The sequence below is a fragment of the Tetrao urogallus genome (assembly GCF_951394365.1).
Source record: "Tetrao urogallus genome assembly, chromosome: 11".
NCBI lineage: Eukaryota > Metazoa > Chordata > Aves > Galliformes > Phasianidae > Tetrao > Tetrao urogallus.
In genome coordinates this window covers 12,641,322-12,663,263 of record NC_136824.1, presented here as the reverse complement: position 1 = coordinate 12,663,263, position 21,942 = coordinate 12,641,322, and the positions used below count along the sequence as shown (strand labels likewise).

The 21,942-nt window shown below is 39.3% G+C and overlaps 1 protein-coding gene across 1 annotated transcript in view; it reads left to right on the top strand.

Moving 5' to 3' along the window:
* The window catches only part of PRTG (protogenin), a gene marked incomplete at both ends in the record, with an annotated part of 80,106 nt that extends 59,725 nt beyond the window's left edge, over positions 1 to 20,381 (top strand). Inside the window, 9 exons of the mRNA XM_079541119.1 lie at positions 8,864 to 8,959; positions 9,366 to 9,552; positions 11,190 to 11,317; positions 12,099 to 12,269; positions 15,334 to 15,516; positions 16,687 to 16,807; positions 17,762 to 17,927; positions 18,854 to 18,958; positions 19,983 to 20,381. Coding sequence (XP_079397245.1) covers positions 8,864 to 8,959; positions 9,366 to 9,552; positions 11,190 to 11,317; positions 12,099 to 12,269; positions 15,334 to 15,516; positions 16,687 to 16,807; positions 17,762 to 17,927; positions 18,854 to 18,958; positions 19,983 to 20,381 — 1,556 coding nt within the window. The remainder of the gene's footprint in view (positions 1 to 8,863; positions 8,960 to 9,365; positions 9,553 to 11,189; positions 11,318 to 12,098; positions 12,270 to 15,333; positions 15,517 to 16,686; positions 16,808 to 17,761; positions 17,928 to 18,853; positions 18,959 to 19,982) is intronic.
* Between the last annotated feature and the right edge of the window lie 1,561 nt (positions 20,382 to 21,942).

Here is a 21,942-nt window from a genome sequence, read left to right as displayed (position 1 = left end):
ATATTTCTGTTGCTTCTGTCATTCCTAAAAGGCCAAAACATCGTGTGCTGGGAATTCATCCTGCCCCTCTAGCCCTCCTCCCTTCGTGCTTTTTTGTATAAAGCTGCTATTGCTGATTGTGAGCAGAGGGAGAGGTGATGTTTTTACTGCAAGGGGGTGCGAGGTGTTGTTTGTCGTGGGGCCCTCACAGGGGACAGCGCAGAGCTACAAAAGGGATACAGACCCTTTTCAGATCTAGACAAATAAGTGAGAGCCATCTAAAGCCAGACCGTTTAGCTAGATCAATTCATGTATGTCATATGTTCTGCTTTCTACCAAAATAAACCTTTGCGATGTTGTACAAAGAACAAATTGCTTAGTTTCCTCTTCAGTTATTTGGTTTGCAAAGGAAAACATGAGTATCACAGGCAGTCTTTGTTCTAACTGTTTAAAATTACCTTTAGATTGAAGAGCAAGCTGTATGAGATGTATGATGTTGGTGGTTTTTGTCTTCTCAGAAACTACGTTAATATGAAAAAGTTAATACTTGCAGTGTGGGATGAAATGAAATTTCAACCTCTGGTGCTTAGAAATTACATATCCAGAGCCTGGACAAGACTGTAAAAACCATAATGGAACAGGATTGCTAAATTTGATTTTCTTCATTATATATACCTGAGCAAAGGAAAAAGGGCTTTATATACACATACACGTACACATACACAAAAAATTCAGTGTTTAATATCTTGAGGGAAACAGACCTGAATCCTTCTGCTTCTTAGCTTTACATTTTTGTTGAAGTTGATGTGCTTCTCCCTGTTCCTTTTGACTAGTATATTTGAAATGTATTTGCTTATTTTCCTAATAAGTTTCTGCTGTATTTACATTACTTTGCTTCAAAAGTACATTTTTAAGGATAGTATTTCCCAGCGTTCTTCCTTTCCCACCCTTCCCCCTTAATAATTCCCCTGGACCTCTGTTGCTTGGAGCAGACTTTGGCTAGCCCCAGATTCGATGTCAAAGGCCATGACCTGATGTCAGAGCAGCCCATGCTGCTGGCCTCTTCTTTGAATAATTATCTGGAGTTTATTGTGTTGGAGGGATGGGCTTGGGGGCAGCGCAGTCACCCTGGAAAGCCAGACCAATGAGCTATCCAGCCGGACCACTACCCAACAATGGACCTGTGGGTTGCACAAAAAATCCAGCAGCACAAAAGATTAAATTAAAAATGGACATTTGGCCACAGAGGTTTTGTCCTTAGAACAACCTTTTTTTTTTTTTCTTTTTTTTTTTTTCCAGCTTGCCTGGTAAAGTGCTGTTTTGGTAGTTTAGACTGAAAGGAAGAAGATAATATTTAAAATGTTGCCTATATGTATAAAACAAAAATATTTGCCTTCCCCAGCTGTTAGAACCACCATACTGAATGTGGCTTAAGTGATTGTTTCTAGGTTTCTACTTACTAAACCCAACTCAGGACATGAAGCACGAAGTTCAACTCTTCTTCCTAGAAATTCTATGCAGTCCTAATTCTTTTGGAAACAAGAGCAAAGCCCCAAATACTTCTGTTTCTGTCGGTATTTTGCTTTTAAAGTGCTGAGAATGGGGATGTTCAAAGCAAGGTATGAAAGTGCGCTCAGTATCTAGGCTTAATGAGTCAACAGTAAATGGCAGTAAAACATCCATTTTCTTTGGGCTTCCTTATCTTTTCCTCTCCCCAAAAAGGATTTTAAAAGTCTGAAATCCAGATTGTGGATTGCTGTCTCTTCTTATCAGGATTGAATGAAAGGTTCCTGGAGGTGGACTCGCTGTTCTGGAGGGTTGAAAAGGGGGGTGAGGGTGGTGGTGGGGTTCTTTCATGGTCTGACCTCGGATTCTTTCTTAATTTTATCTAGCCCTGACCTGTTGGCTCTGCTCTGGCTCCTTTCAAGGCCTTCGGAGCTTCACAAACATGCAGCAGCTGAAGGAAACAATGACAGGGCTTTTAGGGGTTGCAGTATTGCACTCTCTTGTAACCTTGACTAACTAACCTGTAAACAGATGCTTTCTATGAAGCATTTGCCAGAACGCCAAAATTTTGGCTGTTTTTACACACCAGACGTGTTTTGGGTAACAGTACATACACGTGAAGCTAATGTGGAATTCCAAATGAATGCTTCTAAATCAAGAGTGTTACAGAGCTGTATCTGTCAGTGTAGTGATGGAACCTGCTGTTTCATGTTTTATACCTGTCTTTACTGCCATAGATTTATTTGGAGTAGAAGAATTGTATGAAAACAAACTATGAAAATCTGAATGGCATAGGCACAGTTTGGTCTTCTGCAGAGAACCTACTTGAAGATAATGGTAAAATGTGTTCAGCGCTACATCTTTCTGTGTTATTTTGGGGAGAGAGGATGAAATTATATATGGATTAGGATTTTTGATTGGTTGTTTTCTTAGTGTCCTTTAAGCTGAGAGAGGTTTAATTATATAATAGAATGTCTTGAGAATGGATGTTTTTGTTGCACTGTGAATATGGAAGTGACTTTATTGTTCTTAGTGACTTTCACTAAAAGTTTGGTCTGTACAGACTTGATAACTTCAGAATGAGGTAGTTGCATTAAAAAAAAAAAGTATTTCACCATCTGCAAAGTGATTAGAAGCACATTTTTCTTCTTTCAGTTATTTAACTGCTAATACAGGCATTTAATCTTTGATACCTCTGGTTTTTCCAGCTGTGTTCATTGGAAGTGCATGAGGACACCATCTGGCAGTAATGAGATATGACTCTACCAGATGGAACTGAAACATTGGTTGGAGAGAGACGTTCCTTCCTCTCCCCTCACCTTTGTCATTAGGGAAGTGTCTTCCAAACAGAGGACCTTTTTTCCCTTTTCCTACAAATAATTCTAGCTGCTCTAGTGGTCTTCTTAGCAAACTTAAGTTTCCATATTTCAGAGGCCAGTAAGGGTTAATAGAAGAGCCATTTATTGCCTTTGTTTGTTTGTTTTTAAGTGTGTTTGTGTCATTATTTTGGAAGAACTAAATTCCCCTTATTTGTGGAATTGCATGGAATTTAATACACCTACATAGACTAAAACTAGTTCTGGCATGAGGAGGTGCTGTATCTCTTACTTGTAGTTGCTTTTGCCTACAACTGTTTATTAGGCCATTTGTATTTCCCGAAACTTTGGAAGTTGGCTATATATGCTTAAAATGTGTCTAACTGATAAATAGGAATATAATTGGGACATACTAAAATTTTAAGTTTTGGGAAGGAAAATGAGGAAAAAAATGCGTATGAGTACTTGTGAGTGCTGCTTTATAGTAGCAACTTCAACCCTTACTGAAAAAAATGAAATAAATGTTACATAGCAGCCAGGCTAACGGCAGAAGTAAATAGTAAATAACTGAAGTGTTGCAATATAACATGCGTATATAACATGTACATGCAATATAACATTCTCTACATCTGTTGCTGTAGAGCAACAGAAACACAATGAAATTAAATTTCAGTTCTTCATGATGTTTTTGCAGCTTCTATCAATTTACTGCAACTGAAGCTCCCTCAATCATAGGAAATGAAATGACTTGTTCTGAGTTCACTGTAATATTTGTCTTGCTGGAACTATTTTCACAGCACTAACACACATAACCATTCTGAATTTCCTATCTGCTCTCCAAGATACTAAGCATAATATCTAGGATCAAATCGCAGTGATACAGTACAAGAAAATAGAGGTGTCATTCAAACTCTGCCAACCTCAGCTACTGTAATGTTTGTTTTTCTCCAAGTCACAATCTGTGTTTTAAATGCTAGTTCAGTGTATTTTCACTCATACTTGCAGTCTTAGCTTTGCCGTAGTTCTGCTGTAAGTGTAGAACCAGTCCATGGATTTGCAAAACAGGAAGGCTCCCCCGTGTGTCCTGCTGCTGAAAGAAGTATCAGGGTTGAGCCTGCAGATTTTTATGGGAGAGTGAACAATGGGATACGGGATTCCAGAGGAGCAGCACCAGGGAGCAGTGAGCTAGCTGCAAACACTGCTGTAGGAAAATGAGGCTGCGCCTACATTAAAAAAAATAAATAAAATAAAGCAGTGATGTTTGGGACTATATCTATTTTGATGTTTTTTAATTAATCATCGTAAGGCATATTTAGCTTTTTCCAATTCCTCTAAGGTTATTATTTCTAGAGATACATGGCTGATCTTATTATTCATGTGTTCTAAATACTGACAGGTTTTGATTATACGAAGCAGGAGACAAGGCAGATCTTACTGTGCTGTGTGAAGCTGTCACATCCAGTCTCCAATGTCTTTTAAATACAGTCTCTGTGTACTTCAGAGGCATTCCTGTAATGAAGTCTATGAGCTCTAGTATGTTTATATTGGCGTCAGCGTTGGCCTCTTGATGTGTACAAACAGTGTTGTTTTTGTGTCCTTTTCACCAGCTGATTTCAGTAATAACAATAAAAATGCCTGTAAAAAGGCTGTAGGTTCTGTGACAATTTTACAGCAACTTAATATAGCCAGCAGCATTCAAAACAAAACAGAAACAAATAAGCAAAACAAACAAACACTTTCAGCAGGACAAATTAACTAAACATCATCCAGCCACATTAAATAGACTACAGAATTGCTCCTGTTCTCCTCAGCTCTGGGAACAACCGTTCAGCCACTGCACAAATGCTGACAATTGCAAATGCAAGAGAATTAAATGAAATGGCTCCGTGTTACCAGGCTGTTTGTGTAAGCATGTTGAAGACGCAGAGGTGAAATCTTAATGTGAGGGGCTTTTATTTATTTCTTCATTTGTTTTACTCGAATTGAATTTTGTGTTGGATGGCTGCTGAGAATCACTGTGCCTGTTTTGTTTCTCAGTAGCAGTGATCATCTGTAGAAGGAAGTGTTACTTCTGGGTCCGTTATGAGCATGAATGATGGCCTCGGTGTTCACTTCCCTGACTTCTGAGCTCAGCCTCCTGTTGCTGTGTGATGTACATGGATGGCACATGGTGAATTTGAGACTGTCAGCCCCATAGGTGGCCACGCCATCTGCAGACTTTTATCAATGATGTATGTGTAAGCTGTTAGGATACCTATGTTGGTTAAAGAGGAGAAACCTTCTGAAGTTTGTTTTCTCTCTAAGGATGTGTCTGGCTTTGAATGTTTGATCCAGTTGATGAATTGCCAGGTGGAAGTGTTTGTGCCAAGCTTTTTGGGGATTGCTGATAAGGAGTAAATCACATCATGAGCCTGTGAAGAAAACTAGCAGTTGTTAATAACATTCAAAACAGAAGCTACTTCAGACAAGAAGTATTTTCCATAAAACATATTGTACACAACTATTTCTTGAAACTTGAGGTAGACTTTTGGCTATTAGTTATCTCATTTTGCACATAGTGAAGCTATGATCAACAGAGAGGAACATCTTAGCAGATGGTTTGGTCTTCACTAATGTTATGCATGTGATCTGCGAAGCAAGTTTTGTATCAGCTGCTTGATATGCTGTTTTAGAATTCTTTTGTAGGCTCCTCTTCTGTTTGCTGTAGGCTCTACTTGGCTGCTACCTAATGCAACCCAGCTCAGTTACTGTTTCAGTTACAGATACAAGCAGATTATTTTTTCAGCCATAGAAACAGTAAAGTATAACAGCTTAAAAATTGTGGCACGTCACTTTTGGATTAAACTGGTCTTGCTGCCAGCTGAGCCATGATGTACTGTGTAAGAACTGGAAATAACCTTGGATTTTAGATGCCACAGGCTAGCTGAAAGACTTCATTATTTTAAAACAATTTCTTCTTTATGAAGATAATTCTTTTTGAAACTTCTTGCACTACACAAAAGTAAGATGAGTTGGTATTCAGTGTTGGGCTTTTCTTAAAATGTGTGGCATTAGTAAAAAAAAAAAAAAATCCACTGATTCAAAAATGTGCTTTTTTTCTTGAAAACATTTTAATTCTTTTTTTTTTTTTTTTTCTGTGGGAGTTAAAATTTCCCCTTTTTTCCATTTCCCATTTTTCTTCTCCCCAGTCAAGCGTTAATGAGGAATTCAGGTTAAAAAAGAAAAAAAAAGCAGTGAGGATAAACAGACCTCACAGACTCCTCATTCAGCTCAGCAGGGCACCAGACCTCAGCTATTCTTCACTTCACAGTGAAGACGATCAGTTCTGGGTGACCACTTTCAAAAGGCATGGCGTTTTTGAAGGTGCTCAGCAGGATGATAAATTGCTGTGTCTGTCATCTCGCCTCTTGCGGAAATGCAGCAGGGGTCTCTGCTGCAGGAGCTTGTAGAGAAAAAGGTACAGACTGTGTGACCCTGGGCTGGTTGGATGCCACCTGTCGACATGGAATCTCTTCAGGGATCTGCTAAATAGTACTGGAGCTGAAGTTTCTTCTGCGAACGCATGGGAAAGTAGATTATTGCATGGGTTGCTGCAAAAGTAATGCCTTCTATTTATTTCCCTGGAAATTATAACAGCTACAAAGAGCACAATAACACTATTTGATAGAGAAAATTCTCAACCACAAAATACTGTTTTACAACGCAGTCAGCGCCATTAGCTGTGCATTTTTGCCAGCGATGAACAAGAGCCTGCATGCTGCAATCATGAAAATCTGCACCAGCGGAGGTGACCCACTGTTCCACAGCTTTTATGACGGTGTTGATGCTAGGAAGTTGTTGTTGTTGTTGCCCACACGGCCCACTTTTCATTGGCCTGAACAGGTGGTAGTCAAAAGGTACCAAACCTGGACTGTACAGTGGGTGTGGTAGGGAAGCCCAGCCAAGACTGGCAACGTGCTCCACCATCTTCAAACTGATACGGGACCTGGTGTTACTGTGTTACAGGAGGAAAGTTATCCCTTTCTCTGGCCTGACTCTGTAAGTTCGAGCTTTCAGCTTAGTCGTCATCCTGATGAAATGATAAGAGCTGATGTCTTGACCAGGTTCCAAGAAATCAAGAAGAATCACCCCTTTCCTGTCCTGAAAGACAGTGCACATCACTTTACCTGCTGATGGCTGTGTCTTGAACTTTTTCTTCAATGGCCAGCTCATGTGTTGCCATTTCCCAGACTGCTGTTTTGACTCCAGCTTGTAGTGGTGACACCACATCTTGTCACTGGTAATGATGCAATCCAGAAAACTGTCACCTTGAGCCTCGTATTGGTCCTGACAAACTTGCATACTCCTGCATAGCATCTGTGGGACCCATCTGGCACAAACTTTGCAATATTCCAACCTTGTCACCCTTGTTTCTAATGCATTAAATCTGACATTTGTCTTCACAGGCAGTTCTCTGGTCGTAATCTGCTGATTTGTGTGGATGAGCTGATGTTTCATTTATCAGTGTAACAATTGTGCGTAGCAGTCCGAAACTTGGTTTGTCTTTCACTTAGCTGTCCCCACTGCTGAAACACAGCACCCACTGCCTCAGTGTGCTCATGTCTGCTGTTTGGTCTCCATAAATGTTCAGCAGGTGTTGACAAATGTCAGGGGGTGCCATTTTTTCTACATGGAGAAGTGTGTATAGGATAAAATTTGAGATTTGTTGATTGCAATGCTGATGCGGAAACTGCAGAGGGAGCTAACGGTCTGATGTAAGCAGAAGTCCTATTTGTGGTGAAAAAATAGCAGGGAGCTGCATTCCTGTTTATTTCACGAGAGAGGCCATGTCAGATCTCAGGTAAAAAGAGAAAAAGGAGAGCTTATTTTGAAAAGGGATACTTTTATGGGTACCGGGACAGTTATATAACATCTGTCCAGACCTCCTTAGAATATTAATGGAAAGAAGTACTTTCAGTAGCTGTAACAAAGGAAGGGGAAAATTATATGTGTATCACTGCCGTTTTAAAGTTTAGCTGAACCCAGAAGAGCTCATTTGCACTACTGCTTTGGAAATCATCCGTTGTACAGGTGAGATTTGTTAACAAATGTCCAGGGGGTAGGCTGCAGAGAAGCTGGCTCTGGTAGCACAGCTGCTGTGGTGCTTTGAACTTGTAGCTATGAAAAGCTGAAGATCCACTTCTTAACTTTGCAGTATTTTATTTATTTTTACAATCCTTTGTAGTGTTTTATTTTTATTTGTACTGTTTATTTATTTGGATCAAGGCCGGTGTATCATTAACAAAACAGAGAGGAGCAGAAACTGCAATGTGAGAACCCACAGACATGGCCAGAGCAGCAGCAAACTGTAATATGAGGACCCAAAGACATGGCTAGAGAAAGGCAAGCAGGGAGACCATTCAAGGCAGGAACAGTGACCTTGTGTGTATGACAGAGTCGGCTTTCAGGAAAACACGTGGAAGTGGTAGTTTTAAGTGAAAGGCATTATTGACAGTGACTTGTTTCATGGTATTATATATCTTCTAGGAAGCCTGAACCAAAAGTTTTCCCACTTCGTTGCTGGAACCAGTCTTTCTGTGTTTGTTTTTGTTGCTCTGCTTCATTCCAGCCTGTTTATCCAGAAATAAATGTTGGTTTCTGTGGACCTCATGCTATTTGTTTCAACAGATCTCTGAAATTCACAGAAAACATTTTCAATATGTTACATAATACTATTTTTAAAAAAATTAGTGCTGTAGCTGTGAAGGTGTGGGTTTGTTTAAACTAGAAATCTGATGTTTATCTTCCTCCTACTGATGTCTATTAGGAAATTCAGTTTCAGGTTATTGGGAGCAAGACTGGTATATGTGACTGATCTCCCAGTACAGTCTAGACAAAAGATTCATGAAAGTTCACAGGGCTGGGTGAGAAAAGGCATTCATCCACACGTCCACCCTGTTTATCAGTCCACAGGTTGTAGCAGTCAAATTTTGAAATGAATGTGCAGAACATTCAAGTTATCTCACTACCTGAAAATCCCTATTTTATACTTAAATCTAATGATTCATTTTCTGTTTGTGCAGATCCTAGAAGAAAGTATCATGTAAGGCTGCTGGCATATAACAATATGGAAGAGGGTTATCAAGCAGACCAAACAGTCAGCACTCCAGGATGTGTCTGTAAGTGTTGTAGGTGCATGAGCTGTTTCAGGATCCTAGCAGCTTGTAATTTTAACCCGTAAGTAATCAATTCAGTGTAAAATAGACAGACAGAAAGATCCTGTCTATGATAAGTACTGTCCTAGTCAGAAACATTCTCCTGTTTCTACAAGCTTCAGCTGAGAAAATAAGATGAGCTACCAGATGCGTTTTCCTTCCCTATTGCATTGTCTGTGTCATCTAACCAGTGATATATCACATATCAGTTCAGTAGCTTGAACAGATTCCTGGGTCTGAATAAGAGGTAATAATACTGAGTAGGAACAGATTTGAATCTAAACCTGTGGGTTCGGTCCTGTCTCTTAACCTTACCAGTATCTGTATATAGTTCATTAAATAATTTATGCTTCTTTTTCCTTTTAAAAAGCTGTCCGTGATCGCATGGTGCCACCACCGCCACCCCCTCACCATCTCTATGCTAAAGCTAACACTTCATCTTCTATCTACCTTCACTGGGGAAAACCTGCCTTTACATCTGCACAGGTCATTAATTACACAATCCGCTGCAACCCAGTAGGACTGCAGAATGCATCTCTGGTTCTGTACCTTCAAACGTAAGTGCAGTGCTATTGCATCTTGAGTTCTCATTTCTGGATCCAGTTTCCAGTCTTTCTGCCCTCTTTTAATTTCCTTTGAGAAAGATATAAGTTGCTACAAAGAACTGTGTGATTTTCCAGGTGGCTGAGAGTTCTGTTTCTTTGGTTATATAGATGTGACTGTAGAACACCTTCGTTTTCTGATGGACCTGTCATCCATCACTGGACAAGCTCTTGAATTTTTAACAGCTTTATTTAGCTAAGTTGAATTTTTTGTTAAGCTCTTCTTCAACCAAAGTGATTATTTATTTTATGGGTAGCATCTCTGTTCAAAAATGGGCCTGTGTGCAGTGTCTGATATTAAGACTGGAAACAAGAACTCTTGAGTTTTGATGGGCTGAGCATACCATGCTCCTAAATACGTGGCATCAGGAGAAGGCTGAGCAGGACTTACAGCTTGGTTTTCAGAGAAGCAGTGCACGTATCACAGAGCAGTAGGACACAGAAGAAATTCTGCCTGAGCTCAGTGCTCAACTCTGTGCCCAGGTAGTATGGGAGTAGAAGACTTTGGTCCGCTGTGACTGCTTGCAGTGGTGGTCATGGTGCTGTTGAGAGAATGTGTGCGTAGCTTCCTCAATACTACAATTTGCTCAAGCCTTTTAAAGAAGATAAATGTTGTGTTAAGAGATAGCTTCCATTCTAATATGGATGGTTTTCTCTTCAAAGCACATTCTCTGCTGTTAACTCCTGAGTTAACAAGTAGATACGGTATATTCACGTGTAAAACTCTTGCTATATAACATGGAGCATAGCATCAATTACTGCTGTTGTGATAGGATGAAAGTACTTTAAGTACTGGTGACTGACCTTGCGCCCCTGAAGATGAAAATACTAAATCAGATTTAATAAAGTGAGATCTATCTCGTAATATCATCTTGAGATTCAATCTCAATGTAGGTATTATCATGCTGAATTAACCCCAGTATGTGTGAAACAATTGTTTTTCCCAGAATCAAAATAAAGCAGACTGTCTATAGTGCATTGTGATCAAATAGTAAGTTGCAATATTATAATTAATGCAATAAATATTAAAATCAATATGTATGACTGCAATATGAGTAGGGAAGATTCATGTTCTGTAGAAATCTCCTTAACATGGGGGTAATAGAGGCCATAAATGTAAAGGGAAATTGCATGCATTAGGCTGTGCTTTACTGTGATCTGAGACTTAGAACCAAGAACAGATAATAGAACCAAGAACACGTGTCTTTTCAACTGTGGCTGTAGTTTGTGTTACTGCAGTTTAAAGCAGTGTTGTATGAACAGATATGGAAAGAGCTGGAGTTAGGATACCTGCTGGCAAGTCTGGGCCACGATGCTCTTGCCCTGACTTGTGAATCGGTGAATCCAAACAACCTATATAAAAACTTAAAACAATCAATGGCAAACATATTGTCTTCTAGAGAGCTCCAGGGTTGGTACAATTATCTTTTCAGCTAGACAGTGCGGATGGACCTCATATCTGAACTTAACTGTCTGTCCTGTGTGAAGCTGACAGTGGGAATCTACTCAAAGTGGCTAAGAGATATCATTTGAGATCTGGATCTGCAAGTCATTTCATGCTGCTGTATTTCTTTTATTTTATCTGTATACAGGTCGGAGACTCACATGTTAGTTCAAGGCCTTGAACCAAAAACCATGTATGAATTTGCAGTTCGGTTGCACGTGGACCAGCTCTCTAGTCCCTGGAGTCCAGTAGTCTATCATACTACCCTTCCAGAAGGTGAGGGCACTAAGAGAGGACACGAGGTTTTGAAAAGTTCAGTACACCAAATCACCTAAAAAACTGCTCATTAATTTGAAGCTGTATGTGGGAGAGAGAGAGAGAGAGAGAGAGAGACTGGATTCTAATATACAGATAGTGCTGTTCTCAGTGAAAAATAAAAGGATGCTCTCTGGAAAGTCAGTTTTTTCAAACTACGAAATTATTTTTCAAGATCTGTCTTAAATCAGCAACCAGTTTTAAATAATATGTGGTATGTGTACACCATTAGCAACACTGGGATAACTTCAATAAAAAATTTAAAGTATGTATTGAAGAGCTATGGTCCATTTATAGGTATTGTGAAAGCATATTTTAAAATCCATCAGTTTTAGGAGCTGTAATACAATTCCATGTGCATCATTGTTTCTAGTTCTCTGGCTGTTAGTTTTGCTTACCTTCCAGTTTGAGGAGTGAAAATTGAACACTTCAGCTGCACATTTTCAGTATAACTGAGTTTCACATTCTGAGCTTGTTTGGAGCGTACCTGTTTGCAGGGGCTTTTTTTGCATTGTCAGTTACTGTTTTATTTTGGAATAAAGCAAAAAAATGTGGAACTTGTTTAAAAAAATCTAAGCTCTTGGCCAGGTCAGAGTTAACAGGAGACTTTCTGTTGAGGAGCAGTGAATATGTATTTGTTTCTGTGTTATCTGGGATACAGCAATAGCCATTGGGTCTGCACAGCAGTTTAACTGCATGTAAATTAAGTTAGTCTAATAGTACTGTGTTACTGTTCTCACAGCACCATCTGGCCCTCCGGTAGGAGTGAAGGTGACTTTGATAGAAGATGATACAGCTTTGGTTTCCTGGAAGCCACCCGATGGTCCTGAAACAGTTGTTACACGATACACTATCTTATATGCATCCAGGAAGTCTTGGATTGCTGGGGAATGGCAAGTGTTGCACAGAGAAGGTAAATTAAAATCAGAAGTGTATGACCTGGACTGACAGTGATGCTACTCGTAGAATGCTTCTTAACTTTCAAACCCCATGGACTACAGTTAGAATATAAATGTTCAGATAAAAGTTATAATTAGTTTAGAATTATTCCAAGAGTTGTGATAAAAACATGCTAAGAACCAGTTAATACCTCAGAAGGTGAGGAGAGTGGGGTTGTCTGTGTTGCTTTGGAGCTTAGTGTGTGCACATGTCATAAATCATCACGGTTCTTTGATAAGTGATCATGATGGTTCTGCTTTGTGAAAGTATTCTTTCTAATCTAAAGTCTCTAAGATGCCTTGCTTTTCAGAAGTATATTTTTAAATGTGGCTGTGTGGGTTTATATGTTTCTTCTGATCACTGCCAATCCAGTAAACTGAGTATGCTTAATGAACTTTACCCTACTCCTAGTAAACAGCTGTGCAAATTGAATTTAACTCTCTGGCTCTCTTGAAATGCTGAAATCCAGCTAGCTGATTTATCAGTATTTCAGGTATGGAGATAGTAATAGAACTGTTTATATGTAATGAATAATTATATGAATTATGTAATATGAATATGTTCATATGTAATATGATCTGTAGTCATATGCTTGTGATCACATAGAGATTTATGTTTTATAGGTACTTTCCAGAATAATACTTTGATTTGAAGAGCTCCATCAAGAACAGGTTTCTGTTGTAGCCAGGAAAAAAGGCATTTGCTCTTAGATTGGTATTCAAAATTGGCAGAAGCAGTTAGAATAGGTAATGTTTAAATAATGTTTTAAACCAAGGAAGGGAGCTTTAAGGAATACAGTCATATGTTGAGTAGTGTAAGAAAGAGGGTTGCCTAGGAATAGTTATATTTTGTTGTTCTGTTGTTTCATGGCTGAAAGCTTACTTGTCACCGGAGAGTGATGCTTTAAATTTTCTGTATAAGAAAATATACAAAACTTAATGACTTCTGAAGTGGAATCATGAAGGACAATTATTTTTTCCATCATTGAGACTGAACTGTTTTAGTTGAAAACTGCTGGTTGTCCCATGCGCTGCTTCTGGAAAGAGGATGGAGAACCAACAGCCGTTTTGTAAAGTTGCAGTCCCACTTTGTCATTGCTGGGGCAGAATAGTGCTTTTCAGCTTGACCTGCAATAGAAATTGTGTGAAATTTCTATGAAAAACAGCAGTGAAATGACTATTAAGCCTGAGAAAAAATGATAAGAGAGTTTTTGAAATATTCACAAACTGTAAGAGGAAGATTGAACGGGTGGGTTTTATGTTACTAAAAGTTACAAAGAAGGGGTGATACAAAGCTATTGTATTTTACCATAGATACTTTAAATGAGGGGGATATCAGTAACAGTCAACATTTGCATGTGTTCCTGTACTGAGCATGCTGGAGGGAATGAACAAATGGAGAGCTACAGATCTCAGTTCATTACTGTGTGTTCATCAGTGTTCATTGCTAATGGTGTAGTTGGACAGATACATTTGGATTTGAGGCATGGCATGGAATTCAGGCATCTTGATGTGTTAGGACAGTCTGCAGTATTTCTTAGTTCAAGTACAGATGAGAGCTGTGAAAGACGATGATTATGTAAAGGGGAAACTGAGCAAATACTCCTTTGACAGTCCTTTCACAGGTAATTTCAGGTAGAGGCAGGGTGTGGCTCTTTTAGATGCACTTGTTTTATCAAGATCAGCTAATCCTATACAATAAGCAGCGTTGTTTTGTCTTGACACTAAACTTCTGGAGAAAATTTGTGAAATGTGAGCCCCGTTCATTTCCCATACCATAAAAGACACCGAAAACAAAGCAACCAATGAAACCAGAGCAGAAAGAAAAAGAAACCCACAAACCAATGCTATCACCTACAAACGTCCTAGCATAGGCTTCAGTTGATGCCCGAAAAATTCCACCAATCCACCAGCTTAACAAAACAAAACAAAACCATCACCAGCAGAAACCCTCCAGTTCGATCAAGCATTAGACACGGCAGAATTAAGATACAACTGCAGTGTGTTGCTGATCTGTGATGTGAGTTATCTTCCAGCCACTTCCCCCTCTCTTGCTTAGTTCTTTTCAAGTGGATCAGAAGTTACAGCCTTTACACACTTGCTGTGCAGTAAATCAGTACAAAGTGCTTACTTGCTTTAGCAATGCAGCAGATTTGAAAGGAGATGGTGGGAAAGAGCCTCTAATATTGAAACACGACCTTTCACCCTTGCTGGTGCTAGATATTACAGCTCCTTTGGTTACAGATACCTCACGTTTTACTTCAAATACTTTCAGCTGGTGGGTGTTTCTTTTATGGAAGAGTTGAAGTAGCTTTTGAAGTAGATTCTCCTTTGCCAGATGTATAGTCTTTTCTGTTAACAAAACAACTTCGTATTTCATATGCTCCTGTGATACTATAAATTCTGACTTCTGAAGCTGATTTGAAAGGTTGAAATTTAGATTTAAGTCCAAAAAAGTGAATGGAATATATGAAAGAGAACAGGGGATAGATTTGGTCTTAACTGCCATAACTGCCACTGTTTAGGGAAGGAAAAACAAAATTTTGTATGTCTTATGACAATGCAAGTGAATCCTGTTTACATTCTTAATCTATTTCTTCTGCCTGTAGTGATCTTAGAGAATGAATCCTCAACACGTGAGAAAGACATTTTCTGTAATATTTTAGTAGCACAGCTTAGATGCATAGTAATCAAGGAAACCTACATGTGTCTAAATAGGGTTTAATTTCATTTTAAAAGCATGGTGCAATGTACTTTTCCAAGTCCGTCCTGTTCATTTTACCAAATAGTCCCGAAATTTGTTAAACTGAACGTGAATTATGTTGATATGATGACTTTTATTGATATTTACAGTACAGTGCCATTCCATCTAGGAGATCTAGGAGGCATATAAATTAGTATATGAGGGATGTCTACTCTTCTGCTTTCTTGGCTGAAAGTCTGGCTAACGACTGGGGCATCTCCTTAGAGGTACAGTGGTGAAAAAATGTCAATTTGTTCCTATTGTTTAACTGGAACTGTATATTAATATTTTCACAGGAGCAATGACTATGGCTTTGCTGGAAAATCTTGTAGCAGGAAATGTCTATTTGGTTAAAATAGCAGCCTCCAATGAAGTGGGAGAAGGACCCTTCTCAAATGTGGTGGAACTTGCTGTCCTGCCAAAGGAGACATCAGAGTCTAATCAGAGGCCTAAACGCTTGGATTCAGGAGATTCCACGGGTCAGTAGCAATGTTCTGATTAATTCCATCACAAGTATCAGGAAAAATGATCCCTGTTCATTTTCACTTGCAACTACTTTCTGGATAAACCATTCTGTTTTTTGTGAAGTGGTCCTAACAGTGTAGCATTTTCTTTCTAAATGAAACGGTTTTGGAATTTCTGTCCCAGTGCAACTCAGAACTGGTTTAATTCCATAGAAGTTGGACATTTGCTTGTCAAATGGGCATATGTAGCTATTTTGGATTTTACAAACTTGGCTGAGGCATTTTCTCTAAGTCCTTTGTTTGGCTTGGGATGCCAGTAGCACTGAGTCAGTTAGAACCAGACAGCCCAGCAGAGATTAGATCGCGTCTCAAATCAATCTGTTGAAATTTGCTGGCTCCTAGAATTGCAGCAACCTGAATCAACCAGTCAGTCAGTGACATACTGGCATATGGTTTCACCAAAGAATTCAGCCCCACCTGCAGCTCTTTAAGGAACAAAATGTGCTACCTTGAGGAAATCACGGCAAGTTCTGTGGCGTCTCCATATAACAATAGAAGAATAATTGGCAGACAGAATAAATGTCTGTCACAGAATGGGATTTGTCACAGTGACTTCTCAGAGATTTTAAATATGTTTGTGAGTCCAGAGCTAGTAATTATTCAGGTATATGAAACTTCTAAACTTTCCTTCCCGTTACGCACTGAATTGTGATTCACACAGGGATTTTTCTTGCTCAGGTTTTCTCCCTTTCTGGAATTCAGTTATATTTCAGGCCTGAATAACTACAATCATGCACTCAGGTTTAGGGTAATAGACATATGGTGTCAAAGTGTAAAACCTTTCTAGGTGACAGTGGCTGGAATTCTCCAAGCCTTTTCTGTTTGTGATCCAGTAGGAAGGGGTTGGAGCCGGCCTTCTTTGCTCTGTGCTGTAGATCACTGCAGAGACTGTAGTATGGGGTTGTCTGTTCTTCCCCTTCCCCCCCCCATCATTGCTACATACACTGCTTTATTTGGGTTATAAGCTTTTTCTTCAGAAGAGTCAAAATGTATGACAGAGAATGTCTGGAAATCTCTTTTTTCTGTGTTATTGTGAACGTAATTCTGTTCATTCATTTCCTGACAGGGAGCAGGAGGTAACTCTTCCTACTTTCTGAGCCTTTTAATGTTCTTTTTTTACTATAGCTTATTCTGACTATTACCATCTGGACCAAAAATCAATGACTGGCATTGTTGTTGGGGTTTGCATAGCCCTGACCTGCATCCTTATCTGCATCCTGATCTTAATTTATCGCAGTAAAGCCAGGTACGTTTTTGTTCTTGAAGTGTGAGATCTTTTTCAACACCCTGTTTGTATGTGAGCACAAGTCACTTAAGACATGCGTTCTTCTCCAACAGTGCTAAGTTCTTTGAAGAGCTTGGTCTTTTCACATCTTCTCAGCAAAAGTGGAAGAAAAGCCTCTCCTTATGTTGGCTCTTCCTATTCTGCTTGAGGCCTTTCTACAGTGAAAAGATAGAAGAACCCACAGAGGGAGTCAGTAATGCTTTAAGAACCCACAGAGGGAGTTAGTAATGCTTTGAGAACTAAATACAAGGCATCTTCCCAAATAAAAGAGCCTTTTGAGTCAGATAAACATGCTACTTTACATCATCTGTTCCTCATGCTTAACCCTGCAGTCTGTCCAGATCTGGTTTGCAAGGCTTTGACCCGTTAGTGCTGCTGAACTTTGCCATGAAGCAGATCCATAAGGCAGTTTCACCGCACTGGTGCAAGCCACCATCCGTTTTCCTTGTCATCAGCTGCTGTGAGACCTAACCTGGTCCTAGTGACTTTTCATAACTGTAGGATCAGAACAAATATAAATTACTAAAAATGTGTAATTTAAAAACTGTCTGAAAGTATATTTTAGTAACAGGTTTTTAGCACGCGCTCAGAAGAAAATATGTTTTCAGAGACGGTCTCTGGGTAGCATGGTGGAAAGATCTTAGTATCAATAGTGGTTACTTCACCCAAGTAACATTAGTAATCATGAGAATTCCTTTCTGCTTGTAGCCTGTGCATGATTAACTGGAAGCAGATGTTATTTTTGTCACAAGCAGTAACATTTAAATTTCATGAGAATTGGGAGTATCGCGTAACAAAATGTAGATGCTAAGAATATACCAATGTTGCTTGATTAATAATAGCCTTGAATTTTATCCTTGATTCTATGTATTATCTTCCTATGGGTCAATTTTATTCCTACTTAACATTGTGTAGGAAAACATCTGCTCCTAAACCTGTGCAGCAAAGCACTGATCGGCTGTCACATACCAACATCTCATTAGCCAGTGCTAATGAGGTGGAGAAGAGCATTGAAGGAATGGCAGAGAATGCAGAATCCTTATTGCCAATGATAGTGGGAAACAGCTTCGTTGATGCTAAGGTACTTGAGCTTTATTTTCTACCAAAACAGAAATCTTTCCTTGTAATTTATTGTTACAACATTTGAATCTCTGTCAAAATTAAAATATATACGCTACAAATCCACAGCAGCTTTTTTCTGATGGGACAGGCACAGGTGTGGCTGGCAATCCAGGATCAAATTTTCAAGACTCATTTTGAAGTTCAGCTAGAGATTTAAAACATTTGTCTTAAACTGTACTCTGCAGAATGCCAATTGTGGCTCTGGCACACTGTCAGAGGATAAAAGGTCCATCAGCTTAGGGGTGGTGGGATGGCTAGTCTGGAGCTTCTATTCTAAGACCAGGAGATAGGTGAGTGTCCTTTTTGGCTTCTAGTTAAAGTCAGTGCCGATGTACAATCTAGTCAAGTGAGACACAAAAGAGGTATTAAATATCTTCCTGTATTTTTACTGGTAGGGCAGTTACATTTGCCAAATTATAGATGAGTCTAGATGGCAGGAAGTGTCGGTGGATGTGTAGAATCTCTTAGATTACTTTCACATACAGATGTACTGATTTAAGGCATATCCCATACGTACTGCAAACTTGATTTGAGCTGTTCTTTGAAGAATTAGGCAAGAGCTGAAAAACAATGGAAATTGAGCTCAGTGCAGACACGGACACTCGAGACTAGAATAGGAACAGTGACTGGAGTCGTTTGCTCTGTTTGTGGTGTCATACCTGTGAGTTCAGGCTGTGAATCTGCCAGATTCAGTGGGACTGGTCTTCACTCATCTCAGGCAGTAGATGAATGCTAGACCACAGAAAACTGAGCATTAAGAAAGACTTTGTCTTTATTTTCAATATGGAGCCAATAGGTAGGAATAGAGACATATGTTCAAATCTCTTAGAAATTAATTCTGTTAAAATAAACGTCTATCTCTCTTCCTCTCTCTTTTCTTTGTAGGGAGGATCCGATCTTATTATTAACAGCTATGGGCCTGTCACAAAGGCCAACTGCAAGAAGAGGTGGCTGTTCTTCCAGGATACTAAGAAGATGAAGACAGAGGAGGTAACTGGTCTAATGTGCAGAGATACACAGTCTTTACTACCCTCTGTTTGCAAAGGAATTTAAGGAGTTTTCTGTGTGTCTGCATTACTGGTCTAATTTTTGATAGAATAGTTCTACTTCTGTTAAGGTTGATTGTGTTCTACCTTGTAGCAAAGTCATGTGGACTTTTCATTTTCTGTCCCAAGTTGTCAAATATTTTAACTCTTTGTAGTCAACTGATGACTTTCTCGCCTGTTCTCTTTTGTGAGCAGACAGATTTCTGTATACTGTCTGCGCAAAGCATTTACAGTACACCTGCAGAGACTTTGTATAAATGCAAATTAAGCATAAACATCTAAAAATCCCCTGCTATCCTGACAGCTAAAACCTTATGTTTGCTGAACCAATGAGAAACCAGTGATTTATCCAAAGTACTGAAGAAATGTAGAATCTGAGCTGTAACTACCTTGATTCTAAATTCAGGTGCCCTGAATGGACGTGCTAATTGAATTAGAAAAATGTCAGTTCAAAACTGAAATGTTAAACCAAATCCTGAACATGATAGATGTTCCATAGATGTGTATTTGCACTATCTTATTTTTACAGAGTACTAAATTGTATTGTGTTTTTGTAGGTTTAAGGAATAATAAAGCTAGAGCAGCTGTACATTTCTGATGTTTCTGTGAGCAAAATACTTGCTGTGACCCAAGGGGGAATGCTTAAGTAATATGCATGAAGGGATGGGGAACAGCTTGACCAAGTATATTTTAAAATAAAACTATTGAGATCTTTCCAATGAAACCATCCTTGATAAGCCATGCTTAGCAAGAAAAGATTGTATCATTTAGTATGGAAGAGAAAAGAGTGAGCAAGGTTTGAAACTGATTCTTCTTAATCTCCTGTAGCAAAGCCCGGATTGTTGTTCCATTCAAGTGCTGTTGGAAGCACTCTGGTTGAATTGGAGCTAGAAATTGCAGTAAAAATTGAAATTATTTTGTAGCTTTTCAGGGGTTGAATGACCTTTTCCTCTCTGCTCTTTATATAGCCTCAGAGAAGATTTGTCCAGGCAGTGTGTCTGTATCAGCCAGGTACTACTGTGCTGATAAGTGAGGATGACTCCCCCAGCTCTCCTGGCCAGCATTCTAACTTCCAGGTGCCGTTCAGTATTGCTGCTGATACAGAGCATTCAGCCAACAGCGAAGGAAGTCATGAGACTGGTGACTCTGGAAGATTTTCACATGAGTCCAATGATGAGATACACCTCTCCTCTGTGACAAGTGCCACTTCTTGTGCTACCAGTCCTTTTGTAAGCAGTGACTTGGGTAAGAACGTGATGAATTCTACCGTAAGTAACAGCAAAGAATCACCCCTGCTGTTTGCTGCTGACCAGCCTGCTACCTCACCTCTTCAGATCCACTCTGCAGTGCAAAACTCACACCCTTAGGACCACATCAGACATTCTTGCAGTGTATGTCTGTTCGAAGGACAATGAACAGGGAGCCAAAGTTATATTGTGGAAAGCCTGACTAACTCAACAGGTGATCCCATATTTCTGTTGAATGGGTTTTGGTTTTTTTTTGTTTAACTCATTCCTTTTGAATGTTTGATGGTCAACAAATGTGAAAGGACAGAAAAGATTTCTGACTAGAGTTGAAATTATGTCACTGGAGCAAAGGGAAGTCTTTTGGCTCTTTTGCTGACTATCTACCTCAGTTTGCCGAGAGGTGAACTCTGAAATACAACTGCTTTACCTCGTTTGTGTTCTATTTGATCCCAGCTGTGGAACTGATGATACTTCCTAGTAGTGTTTTATTTTAGGTTTCTTTTTTTTCCAGTTGCGTATAGAATGCGTGCGTTTGTGTGCGTGTATGCTCAGTAACCAGGGAGTTGTATAGGTAGATGAACAAGATTGTTTAGCTGAAGCTCTGCCTTTAAAAAGAAGGATATCTCAGAATAGAAGATGTAATGTTTTAATGTGGCTGATCTAGACAATGTTCAAAAACTGCAGAAATTGGAGTTGGTACTTCCGTTTGAACAGCCACATGAAATCTTTTGTACCTCTTGATTTCCATTAGCTCCAGGAAGCCTATGACAGTGCCTTTCCCCAGAAACTTGTGCCAACGACTGCTGACAGGATGTACCCTTAGGGCTCTAGGGCACATTGAGTTCCCCACTCAAATGTGGACAAATGCTATCAATTTATTGACAATTAATGCTAAAAAGCATGGCAAAATGAAGAAGTATTCAGTATTTCCAAGCAGTTTGAGTCTGCCTAAGAGACATGGAACGGATGATTATGCTGAGTACTCTGGTATTGCAGTACTTCTTAGCAGTGGTGCCTTGCATTATATATAATGAAATGACTGGTTTGCCTTATGCCTTTTTAGTATTTATAAAGTTGCTTTGGAGTTTGGAAAGATGCCTTAAATGCTTCTTAGATGTTATAAGTAAACTGCATCATGAGCTCATAGTTCATTTTTTACTCAGCTTTGAATGCTGAGAAGCCCTGCTAGCATCATCGTATGCCTCAGAGCTGTTTTTGGGATGCAACCCTGATCCTTGCCTTTGCTTAGTATGCTGTTAGCCAGGAATTTTAGCTCAGGGAGTGACATAAGCCTATCTAAAACTCTACCATGAGAAATAAAAAGCCAGAGCTTTAGTTGAAGAGTCTGTTGAAGGACACAAGTAGTGCTACTGCCTTGAACCCATACAATTCCTGTTTGATACTACCTCTTTTAAAAGTTATTCTAGTGTGTTGTGGTGTTTGTTTTTTTGTTTGTTTGTTTTTCCTGTACTCAGGGAACAGTTTGTTACTTTGAGCTGCCTCATGAAAATGTGGAGCAAACTGACAGGGTATCGTGTTTTATTTCTTAATGGGGGTGGGAGGAGGAGAGAGAGAGGGAGGAGGTTGGATTCATCCAACGTTATAAACTTGCCTATATAACTATCCAGTCCTCTTCTCTGCTTTCCTCATTTTACTTAAAAAAAAAAAAAAAAAAAAAAAA